General features: G+C 41.8%; 1 protein-coding gene across 1 annotated transcript; it reads right to left on the reverse strand.

Moving 5' to 3' along the window:
- Positions 1-206: 206 nt before the first annotated feature.
- LOC120036662 (transcription factor 4-like) lies at positions 207-8635 on the reverse strand (the record flags this gene model as incomplete). The annotated part of the gene is made up of 3 exons (XM_038983046.1): positions 207-346; positions 3442-3689; positions 8485-8635. Coding segments are annotated over 3 exons (539 nt in total), but the record flags the coding sequence as incomplete, so codon positions are not given.
- Positions 8636-12375: the final 3740 nt, after the last annotated feature.

The raw sequence follows: 12375 nt of genomic DNA on the forward strand, positions 1-12375 counted from the left end.
AGACTGATTATCATTTTTTACATTTTATTTACCATTTTACTATGTTGTGTTACTTGGCAAATGAAGCCAGAATTATTTTTTTTGAATTATAATTTTTATACACCCAATTTAATTTCTTTGTTTTTTGGTTAATGGTAAGTTATGGTACACGTGTTTTCACAGCAGATTAGTTTAAAGTGAATATCTTCTGACCATTTCGGGGGTTTTTACATTTGTCCCATTGGGTTGGAGGCGTCCCCCATGGCGTGGTGCGGCCCGGCCAGGGAGAGGGCCGCTCCGCCGTCTGACGAGCCCTTCTCCTCCTCACGTCTCTTCAGACACGCTGCCTTAGGGTTCAGGTTCCTCTCTAGACACAGACGCACGCACACAGACGGACGAGCACACATACACACACACACACAGGCACACACACACACACACACACACACACACACACACACACACACACACACACACACACACACACACACACACACACACACACACACACACACACGCACACACACACACAGGCACACACACACACAGGCACACACACACACACAGGCACACACACACACACACACACACACACACACACACACACACACACACACACACACACACACACACACACACACACACACACATATAGGCACAAGTAAGTCTTTAAGAACTGAAGCAACTCCACCTGGTGGATCTGAGAAGATATTTCTCTATATCTGATTATAAAACTATGGAGTCAATTCCTAACTTCACTTAAGTCAGATTTTCACTTAGTAAATGCATTGACATCAATAGGAATTTAAGTGAACATTTGACTTAAATGTTTAGATTCAGCCACAGCCAGTCCTAAAGAATAATGCACCCTGGTGTGTGTTGGTGTGTGTGTGTGTGTGTCTGTATTGTCTCTGACCTCTGATTTGCTGCTCCAGGCTCAGTAGGTGTGTGTATGTGTATGTGTGTGTAGTAGTAGTAGTAACAGTACTAGAAATTTATTTAAAAAAAGTACTACTACTGTTACTACTACTGCTACTACTACTACTACTACTACTACTACTATACTACTGCTGCTACTGCCACTACTACTAATACTACTGCTACTACTACTACTACTACTACTACTACTCCTACTGCTACTACTACTACTAGTACTACTACTACTACGACTACTACTACTACCATTACTGCTACTACTGCTGTGACTACTACTACTACTACTACTACCACTACCACTACTACACACACACACACACACCCACACATACTGAGCCACATACTGAGCCAGGAGCAGCAAGTGAAATCTTGTGTGTACTGTGTAACTGTCTATATATGTCTCTGTGTGTCTATATATGTATCTATATATGTATCTGTGTGTCTATATATGTCTCTGTGTGTCTATATATGTCTCTGTGTGTCTATATATGTATCTATATATGTATCTGTGTGTCTATATATGTCTCTGTGTGTCTATATATGTCTCTATGTGTCTATATATGTCTCTGTGTGTCTATATATGTCTCTGTGTGTCTATATATGTCTCTGTGTGTCTATATATGTCTCTGTGTGTCTATATATGTCTCTATATATGTCTGTGTGTGTCGATATATGTCTCTGTGTGTCTATATATGTCTCTATATATGTCTCTGTGTGTCTATAAATGTCTCTGTGTCTATATATGTCTCTGTGTGTCTATATATGTCTCTGTGTGTCTATATATGTCTCTATGTGTCTATATATGTCTCTGTGTGTCTATATATGTCTATGTGTGTCTATATATGTCTCTATGTGTCTATATATGTCTCTGTGTGTCTATATATGTCTCTATGTGTCTATATATGTCTCTATGTGTCTATATATGTCTCTATGTGTCTATATATGTCTCTATGTGTCTATATATGTCTCTATGTGTCTATATATGTCTCTGTGTGTCTATATATGTCTCTATGTGTCTATATATGTCTATGTGTCTCTATATATGTCTCTGTGTGTCTATAAATGTCTCTATGTGTCTATATATGTCTCTGTGTGTCTATATATGTCTCTGTGTGTCTATATATGTCTCTATGTGTCTATATATGTCTCTGTGTGTCTATATATGTCTATGTGTGTCTATATATGTCTCTGTGTGTCTATATATGTCTCTGTGTGTCTATATATGTCTCTATATGTCTCTGTGTGTCTATATATGTCTCTGTGTGTCTATATATGTCTCTATATATGTCTCTGTGTGTCTATATATGCCTCTGTGTGTCTATATATGTCTCTGTGTGTCTATATATGTCTCTATATATGTCTCTGTGTGTCTATATATGTCTCTGTGTGTCTATATATGTCTCTGTGTGTCTATATATGTCTCTGTGTGTCTATATATGTCTCTATATATGTGTCTGTGTGTCTATATATGTCTCTGTGTGTCTATATGTCTCTATGTGTCTATATATGTCTCTGTGTGTCTATATATGTCTCTATGTGTCTATATATGTCTCTGTGTGTCTTTATATGTCTATGCGTGTCTATATATGTCTCTGTGTGTCTATATATGTCTATGTGTGTCTGTCTGTGTGTGTCTCTATGTGTCTGTCTCTGTGTCTGTCTGTCTCTAAGTGTCTTTCTCTTAAGTGTCTGTCTCTTAAGTGTCTTTCTCTTAAGTGTCTGTCTCTTAAGTGTCTTTCTCTAAGTGTCTGTCTCTATGTGTCCCTCTTTCTCTATGTGTCTATCTTTCTCTAAGTGTCTGTCTGTATGTTTATGTCTGTCTCTAAGAGTCTGTCTCCATGTGTCTGTCTCTATGTGTCTGTCTGTCTCTAAGTGTCTTTCTCTTAAGTGTCTGTCTCTTAAGTGTCTTTCTCTAAGTGTCTGTCTCTATGTGTCCCTCTTTCTCTATGTGTCTGTCTTTCTCTAAGTGTCTGTCTCTATGTGTCTGTCTGTATGTTTATGTCTGTCTCTAAGAGTCTGTCTCTATGTGTCTGTCTCTATGTGTCTGTCTGTCTCTATGTGTCGGTCTCTGTGTCTGTCTTTCTCTAAGTGTCTGTCTCTGTGCCTGTCTGTCTCTATGTGTCTGTCTGTCTCTCAGTGTCTGTCTCTAAGTGTCTTTCTCTAAGTGTCTATCTCTGTGTCTGTCTGTCTCTAAGTGTCTTTCTCTATGTGCCTGTCTGTCTCTAAGTGTATGTCTCTAAGTGTCTGTCTTTCTTTAAGTGTCTGTCTCTATGTGTCTGTCTGTCTCTAAGTGTCTGTCTCTATGTGCCTGTCTGTCTCTAAGTGTGTGTCAGGTCCCTATATGTGTATACATATATATATGTGTGCCAGGTCCCTATATGTATATATATATATATATGTGTGTGTCAGGTCCCTATATGTGTATATATATATGTGTGTCAGGTCCCTATATGTGTATATATATGTGTGTCAGATCCCTGTATGTGTATATATATGTGTGTCAGGTCCCTATATGTATATATATGTGTGTGTCAGGTCCCTTGCCTCTGACTTGCTGCTCCAGACTCAGTATGACGGCCACGGCCTGATGCAGTATGAGCAGTTTGGTCTGTGGCTTGTCACTCTTCAGGTGCAGCTGCACCATACGCCCCAGCTCCTTGAAAGCCTCGTTGATGTCCCGGACACGGAGCCGCTCCCGCGCATTGTTGGCCATCCTGCGTTCCTTCTCGCGTTCGATCTTCTGCTCCGGAGACAAGTCCTCGTCATCCGCGTTGCTGTGGGACCGATAGGGGGACTGATCAGCACCAGCTACCACTAAAACCAACGCTTACCCACGCTTAGCCATTTTGAAATGCCACCACAATGCATGAAGCCGGTTCAGTCTGAATCTCTGTTTATAGGAGTTGTGATGCCTATTCATTTACCTGTACAGCTGACTATACTGTATAATATATATATATATATATATATATATATATATATATATATATATATATATATATATATGTAGATGGTGATGTAACCTGAAAACAATTAATTTTCCATTTTCAATCGTTCAATGCACCTATTTTCAGTTGTTTAATGCACCTATTTTCAGTTGTTTAATGCACCTATTTTCAATCATAAAATGCAACTGTAGTACTGCAGGATACCGACTGTAGTACTGCAGGATACCAACTGTAGTACTGCAGGATACCCACTGTAGTACTGCAGGATACCAACTGTAGTACTGCAGGATACCGACTGTAGTACTGCAAGATACCAACTGTAGTACTGCAGGATACCAACTGTAGTACTGCAGGATACCAACTGTAGTACTGCAGGATACCGACTGTAGTACTGCAAGATACCAACTGTAGTACTGCAGGATACCCACTGTAGTACTGCAGGATACCGACTGTGGTACTGCAGGATACCGACTGTAGTACTGCAGGATATTGACTGTAGTACTGCAAGATACCGACTGTAGTACTGCAAGATACCGACTGTAGTACTGCAGGATACCGACTGTAGTACTGCAAGATACCAACTGTAGTACTGCAGGATACCAACTGTAGTACTGCAGGATACCGACTGTAGTACTGCAGGATATTGACTGTAGTACTGCAGGATACCGACTGTAGTACTGCAGGATACCCACTGTAGTACTGCAGGATACCAACTGTAGTACTGCAGGATACCGACTGTAGTACTGCAGGATACCGACTGTAGTACTGCAGGATACCCACTGTAGTACTGCAGGATACCCACTGTAGTACTGCAGGATACCGACTGTAGTACTGCAGGATACCGACTGTAGTACTGCAGGATACCCACTGTAGTACTGCAAGATACCAACTGTAGTACTGCAGGATACCGACTGTAGTACTGCAGGATACCGACTGTAGTACTGCAGGATACCGACTGTAGTACTGCAGGATACCGACTGTAGTACTGCAGGATACCCACTGTAGTACTGCAGGATACCCACTATTGTACTGCAGGATACCGACTGTAGTACTGCAGGATACCGACTGTAGTACTGCAGGATACCGACTGTAGTACTGCAGGATACCCACTGTAGTACTGCAGGATACCCACTGTAGTACTGCAGGATACCGACTGTAGTACTGCAGGATACCCACTGTAGTACTGCAGGATACCGACTGTAGTACTGCAGGATACCCACTGTAGTACTGCAGGATACCGACTGTAGTACTGCAGGATACCCACTGTAGTACTGCAGGATACCGACTGTAGTACTGCAGGATATTGACTGTAGTACTGCAGGATACCGACTGTAGTACTGCAGGATACCCACTGTAGTACTGCAGGATACCCACTGTAGTACTGCAAGATACCAACTGTAGTACTGCAGGATACCGACTGTAGTACTGCAGGATACCGACTGTAGTACTGCAGGATACCCACTGTAGTACTGCAGGATACCCACTGTAGTACTGCAGGATACCCACTGTAGTACTGCAAGATACCAACTGTAGTACTGCAGGATACCGACTGTAGTACTGCAGGATACCGACTGTAGTACTGCAGGATACCCACTGTAGTACTGCAGGATACCCACTATTGTACTGCAGGATACCGACTGTAGTACTGCAGGATACCGACTGTAGTACTGCAGGATACCGACTGTAGTACTGCAGGATACCCACTGTAGTACTGCAGGATACCGACTGTAGTACTGCAGGATACCGACTGTAGTACTGCAGGATACCCACTGTAGTACTGCAGGATACCCACTATTGTACTGCATGATACCCACTGTAGTACTGCAGGATACCCACTGTAGTACTGCAGGGTACCCACTGTAGTACTGCAAGATACCAACTGTAGTACTGCAGGATACCGACTGTAGTACTGCAGGATACCGACTGTAGTACTGCAGGATACCCACTGTAGTACTGCAGGATACCAGCTGTAGTACTGCAGGATACCGACTGTAGTACTGCAGGATACCCACTATTGTACTGCAGGATACCGACTGTAGTACTGCAGGATACCCACTGTAGTACTGCAGGATATTGACTGTAGTACTGCAGGATACCAACTGTAGTACTGCAGGATATTGACTGTAGTACTGCAGGATACCGACTGTAGTACTGCAGGATATTGACTGTGGTACTGCAGGATACCCACTATTGTACTGCATGATACCGACTGTAGTACTGCAGGATACCCACTGTAGTACTGCAGGATATTGACTGTAGTACTGCAGGATACCAACTGTAGTACTGCAGGATATTGACTGTAGTACTGCAGGATACCGACTGTAGTACTGCATGATACCGACTGTAGTACTGCAGGATATTGACTGTGGTACTGCAGGATACCCACTATTGTACTGCATGATACCGACTGTAGTACTGCAAGATACCAACTGTAGTACTGCAGGATACCGACTGTAGTACTGCAGGATACCCACTATTGTACTGCATGATACCCACTGTAGTACTGCAGGATACCGACTGTAGTACTGCAGGATACCGACTGTAGTACTGCAGGATACCGACTGTAGTACTGCAGGATACCCACTGTAGTACTGCAGGATACCGACTGTAGTACTGCAGGATATTGACTGTAGTACTGCAGGATACCCACTGTAGTACTGCAGGATACCCACTATTGTACTGCATGATACCGACTGTAGTACTGCAGGATACCCACTGTAGTACTGCAGGATACCGACTGTAGTACTGCAGGATACCCACTGTAGTACTGCAGGATACCGACTGTAGTACTGCAGGATACCGACTGTAGTACTGCAGGATATTGACTGTAGTACTGCAGGATACCGACTGTAGTACTGCAGGATACCCACTGTAGTACTGCAGGATACCGACTGTAGTACTGCAGGATACCGACTGTAGTACTGCAGGATATTGACTGTAGTACTGCAGGATACCGACTGTAGTACTGCAGGATACCCACTGTAGTACTGCAGGATATCGACTGTAGTACTGCAGGATACCCACTGTAGTACTGCAGGATATTGACTGTAGTACTGCAGGATACCAACTGTAGTACTGCAGGATACCGACTGTAGTACTGCAGGATACCGACTGTAGTACTGCAGGATACCCACTGTAGTACTGCAGGATACCCACTATTGTACTGCATGATACCGACTGTAGTACTGCAGGATACCCACTGTAGTACTGCAGGATATTGACTGTAGTACTGCAGGATACCGACTGTAGTACTGCAGGATACCGACTGTAGTACTGCAGGATATTGACTGTAGTACTGCAGGATACCGACTGTAGTACTGCAGGATACCCACTGTAGTACTGCAGGATACCCACTGTAGTACTGCAGGATACCGACTGTAGTACTGCAGGATATTGACTGTAGTACTGCAGGATATTGACTGTAGTACTGCAGGATACCAACTGTAGTACTGCAGGATACCCACTGTAGTACTGCAGGATACCGACTGTAGTACTGCAGGATACCCACTGTAGTACTGCAGGATACCAACTGTAGTACTGCAGGATACCGACTGTAGTACTGCAGGATACCCACTGTAGTACTGCAGGATACCAACTGTAGTACTGCAGGATACCGACTGTAGTACTGCAGGATACCGACTGTAGTACTGCAGGATACCCACTGTAGTACTGCAGGATACCGACTGTAGTACTGCAGGATACCCACTATTTTACTGCATGATACCCACTGTAGTACTGCAGGATACCCACTGTAGTACTGCAGGATACCCACTGTAGTACTGCAGGATACCGACTGTAGTACTGCAGGATATTGACTGTAGTACTGCAGGATATTGACTGTAGTACTGCAGGATACCCACTGTAGTACTGCATGATACCCACTGTAGTACTGCAGGATACCAACTGTAGTACTGCAGGATACCCACTGTAGTACTGCAGGATACCAACTGTAGTACTGCAGGATACCCACTGTAGTACTGCATGATACCCACTGTAGTACTGCATGATACCAATACCAATATTTGTTTCATCATCATGGTCATGGGGTTGGGGTCTGAAAAACTCTGTATCATTACAGGCGGAAGGGGGCTATGAACGCAGAGATGTCACAGCGTTTATCCTGGATGGTGCATCTTGGGAATGAGGAAGTGGGGGCCTTCTCTGGTGTGTGAGAAACAGCTAAAACCACGGCTCAAGTCTGTTGACGAGTCTGGAATTACCCAAAGGAGAAGAACTTCGGAGAAAACTATGAATGATTAATTTGATTAATTTGTTATTAAAGTATGTGTGCATTCAACCAAAATCTATGAGTGCTGTGAGTGTTGGAAAAGTTTTTGGCAAATTTAAAAGTATGTCTTTGTATTTTACTGTCATAAAGTCTACGTAGTTAAGAACAATGAATGCAGATTGATAAGTGAATATATTTGAGAATGTATTTCACTTTGTGGGCTAACCAAGTCTTTTGTTTTTCTAGTCGTTGTTTATTAATTAATTTAGCTGTCCCTCAAATCACACTGTTCACTTAATAAAAATCTGTTGTAAGCGTATTTAAATGAAGCGAGCACTGTGGACATGGCTACCTAGATTTTGACCTATCAATAGATGTGATCTAGATCTTGACCTATCAATAGACTTCAGGTCCTTGTTGTCAGGCTCCTCCTTCTTGGTCTCCATAGATCTGGCATCCTGTAGGTTCTCATCCCCCTCATCCTCTGACTTGATTTCTGACGAGACAGACGAGGCACTCTGGCCCTGGAGACCACTGGAGAGAGCTGGGGAGAGGGGAGGAGAGGGGGGATGGAGAGCAGGAGAGGACAGGCGGAGAGGAGGAAGAGAGGGGGAGAGAGAGAGAGAATTTACAATATATTAAAGCCACAAACCTTCATTACTTTTTGTTTTCTTTGCCAAACAGCAGCCCCGCCATTCAGTCTGTTCTTTTGTAAACATTAGGCTTTCAACACGCCTACTTTCATTAACTGGAAGCTTTTCTAACAATAAGGTATATTACGTCATTATTACAGTTTTGGAGTGGTTTCTAATCCCTGACCGGATCTTTTATTCCCGTGTCAAAACATGATTTTGTCACGAGTTCAGTAACCTTTTGCTTGATTTTGCGGATCCATGACTATGGTGTATCGTCATTCGCTAGCTAGCTAGCTAACGTTAGCTTGCTAACGATGCTAGTGTTAGCTAGCTAGCAAGCGCTACCTACCTTGCTAGCAAGGTCTAGTCTAGTCCAATGGCTAGCTGGATGACCAGTTGTGACAGTGAGGTCCATATGAGATTCAAGACCTTAATAAGTGCCATCGTGCAGAAAGAGCAAAACTACTGTTTGATGAGCTAGCTAAGTTAGCTAGCAAGGTATACCAGTTATCAAAGAGGATGCTAGCTAGCTTTGCATGCATGGCAGGACCAGTGTTGTCATAGATGGTAGACCAACTCTGGTGTTGTCATCATTAAAACCAGGATGGTTTTGGCCATCGAGAAAACACTGTGTTTCAAAGAGCTCCCTTGGCATTCGTTAATTTCTCTCTTTATATTTTTTTTTAGCTTGAAAAAGTGGTAGAATTTGCTAAATAAGTTACCCTACAATGAGTCTTGATGGCTAATTCTCAAAAGTTTCTGACAACATGCCCAGCAGAACTACTAAAAACTTGACCAAAACCACCACCTGTGTAGATGTGCAGGATGAGCTAACTAACGTTAGCGAAGCTAACACCATTGCAGATCCAGGCACAATGGACCTGGTGATTCAAAAGATGACTGATAACATAACATAAAGTGATCGATATCAAGATAGGAACAGTCTTGGAAGCAATAGCAGGCCATTCAGCTGAACTACAGAAAGTTGTCAAGCGTGTAGATGAGGCAGAAGGAAGAATTTCTAACGTGGGGAAGGTCCAAACTACTGAGATTCTAGATTCTATGACACCGAGATTCTAGATTCTATGACACTGAGATTCGAGATTCTATGACACTGAGATTCTAGATTCTATGACACTGAGATTCTAGATTCTATGACACTGAGATTCGAGATTCTATGACACTGAGATTCGAGATTCTATGACACTGAGATTCGAGATTCTATGACACTGAGATTCGAGATTCTATGACACTGAGATTCTAGATTCTATTTTTTCAGAAGTTACAAGTCTGTAAAGGATCACTGCAATAATCCCATTACACTTAAGCGTTTTTTGGGAAGGTCCAAACTAACCTCTGCTCTTACCCCGATTCTTAACAACCCAGATTTTGGTCCAGGATTGCTGGATGCTGGCTTTAACACTTGGCTTGATAAGGGCATAGGCAGACTAAATGATTTATTCCTGATAAGATTATATTGTCATTTGAGCAGATGGTTGAGAAATATCGACTCCCAGAGCATTAATTTTTCAGATTCTTACAAGTAAGGCAATACATTTTGAAGAGCACCACCTTGATTGGCAACCCTGATGTGTCTATCATTGAAATAATGCTTTTTTTTCCTCACAAAGGAAAATGTCTGTATGTTTCTTTTATGATTCTTTAAGGTTCCTTTTCTACTGTTAACACACAGAGGGTGAAACGAGGGTGGGAGAAAGAATTGTCTTTTACTATTGACGAGGAGATGTGGAAGGACATTTGGAGATTTGCAAAAACAATATCTATCTGTAATCGTACTAGATCAATCCAATTAAGAATAATACACAGATTGCTTATATCCCCAGATCACATACATGTTTTCAGCTCCTCTTCCTCCTCTTCCTCAGTGTCTGAAATGTAAGACTGATACAGGCTCCCTAACACACTGCTTATGGTCGTGATCCAAGAAAATGAAAAAGAATCCCAGTGGTCGACCTAGAATTGTAGCCAGTTTCTTTACTGTTAGGTCTCTCCAGTAGGCATGTTACTTCTGTGGCTAAGAGGAGGCTTTACAACATCCTGACCGTCACAGCGAGGAAAAACATCCTCTTACAGTGGTTTAATGATAACGTCCCCTTCTAGTAAGGATTGGCATAAGATACTATTTGAATGGGTGCCATTAGAATATCTGACATGTACATTACATTCTAAAACAGATCAGTTCTACAAAGTGTGGGAACCTCATTTAAATCACCTAGAACCTGATTTATCAGCTATTAGGCCGCAAGGATTTACTTAGAACGGTGGTTGTTTACCCGTCTCAAGATTACACTGTACGTTCCATGTGTTGCTCCTAACTCCTTTATTTAAACTGAGCTTTTGTGTTTAATTTCTGTCTGTTTTTTTTGTTGGTTTCTTTGTTATTCCTATTTTTTATCTTTGTTACTGTATCTCTTAATATGGGAGAAAAGTGTGAAATTCCATTAAAAATACTATTAAAATATAATATAATATTTATTATATAATAATTATAATATATATATATAGATATAAAAATATCTATATCCCCTCACGATCACGCATTCTTCTGCCTCTTCTGTAGCAGGTGTAAAAGAAACACAGACTGGAAAAATAGATGCGCAAGGGATTATGGTTATTGTAGTTAATGACCATGTTTTATGCGCTAAACTATGTAGAATATTGGCTTATTTGAACTACAACTCCCTACCACGTCACACAGTTCAGGCTGGATCTGATTTATCTCTAGAGAAACTGTGAAAATATGCGTATTGAATGCACAGAAGAAGAAAAAAACTCAATCGAATTCAAATAATTGAACCGAAGTTGGTCAATTAGTTGTTTAAAAAAAGAAAAGAAAAAAGAAAAAAAGAATAATCGGTTAATTGTTCAGCAGTAAGAAATGGAAATACTGCATACTGTGTGATATCAAATACCTTCTTACACTGTAAAAGATGAAACGAAGCTCACATGAAACCATCATGAAAACAAATGTTCTAGTAGGTTCCTACATGCTGAGTATAAACAATTATTAAAGACACCCCAAAATAGCTTTGAATGGGCTTGTCATTCACACAGTACGGATGAAAAATCAAGTGCATTTGATCCAAACATGGCTATGCGAGGACATGTAGTGGTCACCGCGTTTCATCATACTAGCTATCATAAATGTGTACCCATTTGCATTTCCTAGTCGATCCAGAGCGATTAGGGTTAAGGGCACATCAACAGATCTTTCACCTAGTCGGCTCAGGGATTTGAACCAGCGACCTTTTGATTACTGACCAAAACACTCTTAACCGCTAGGCTACCTGCCTCCCTAAGTTAGCTAGCAATATATCCCTTTCATAAGCTTGATGTTGGGTGAGACTACTTTCCTATGCAACAAACAAAAAAACAACTTGAGATTTTATGCACTAGCATGCAATGAGATATATATTTTCCACACGGGTATTTACTTCGCAACACGTATTGTCATTGACTAGAACAATTACATTACATTTAAGTCATTTAGCAGACGCTCTTATCCAGAGCGACTTACAAATTGGAAAGTTCATACATATTCATCCATATTCATCCTGGTCCCCCCGTGGGGAAAGAACCCACAACCCTGGCGTTGCAAGCGCCATGCTCTACCAACTGAGCCACACGG

Source organism: Salvelinus namaycush, unplaced genomic scaffold, assembly GCF_016432855.1.
Source record: "Salvelinus namaycush isolate Seneca unplaced genomic scaffold, SaNama_1.0 Scaffold1410, whole genome shotgun sequence".
Classification (NCBI taxonomy): domain Eukaryota; kingdom Metazoa; phylum Chordata; class Actinopteri; order Salmoniformes; family Salmonidae; genus Salvelinus; species Salvelinus namaycush.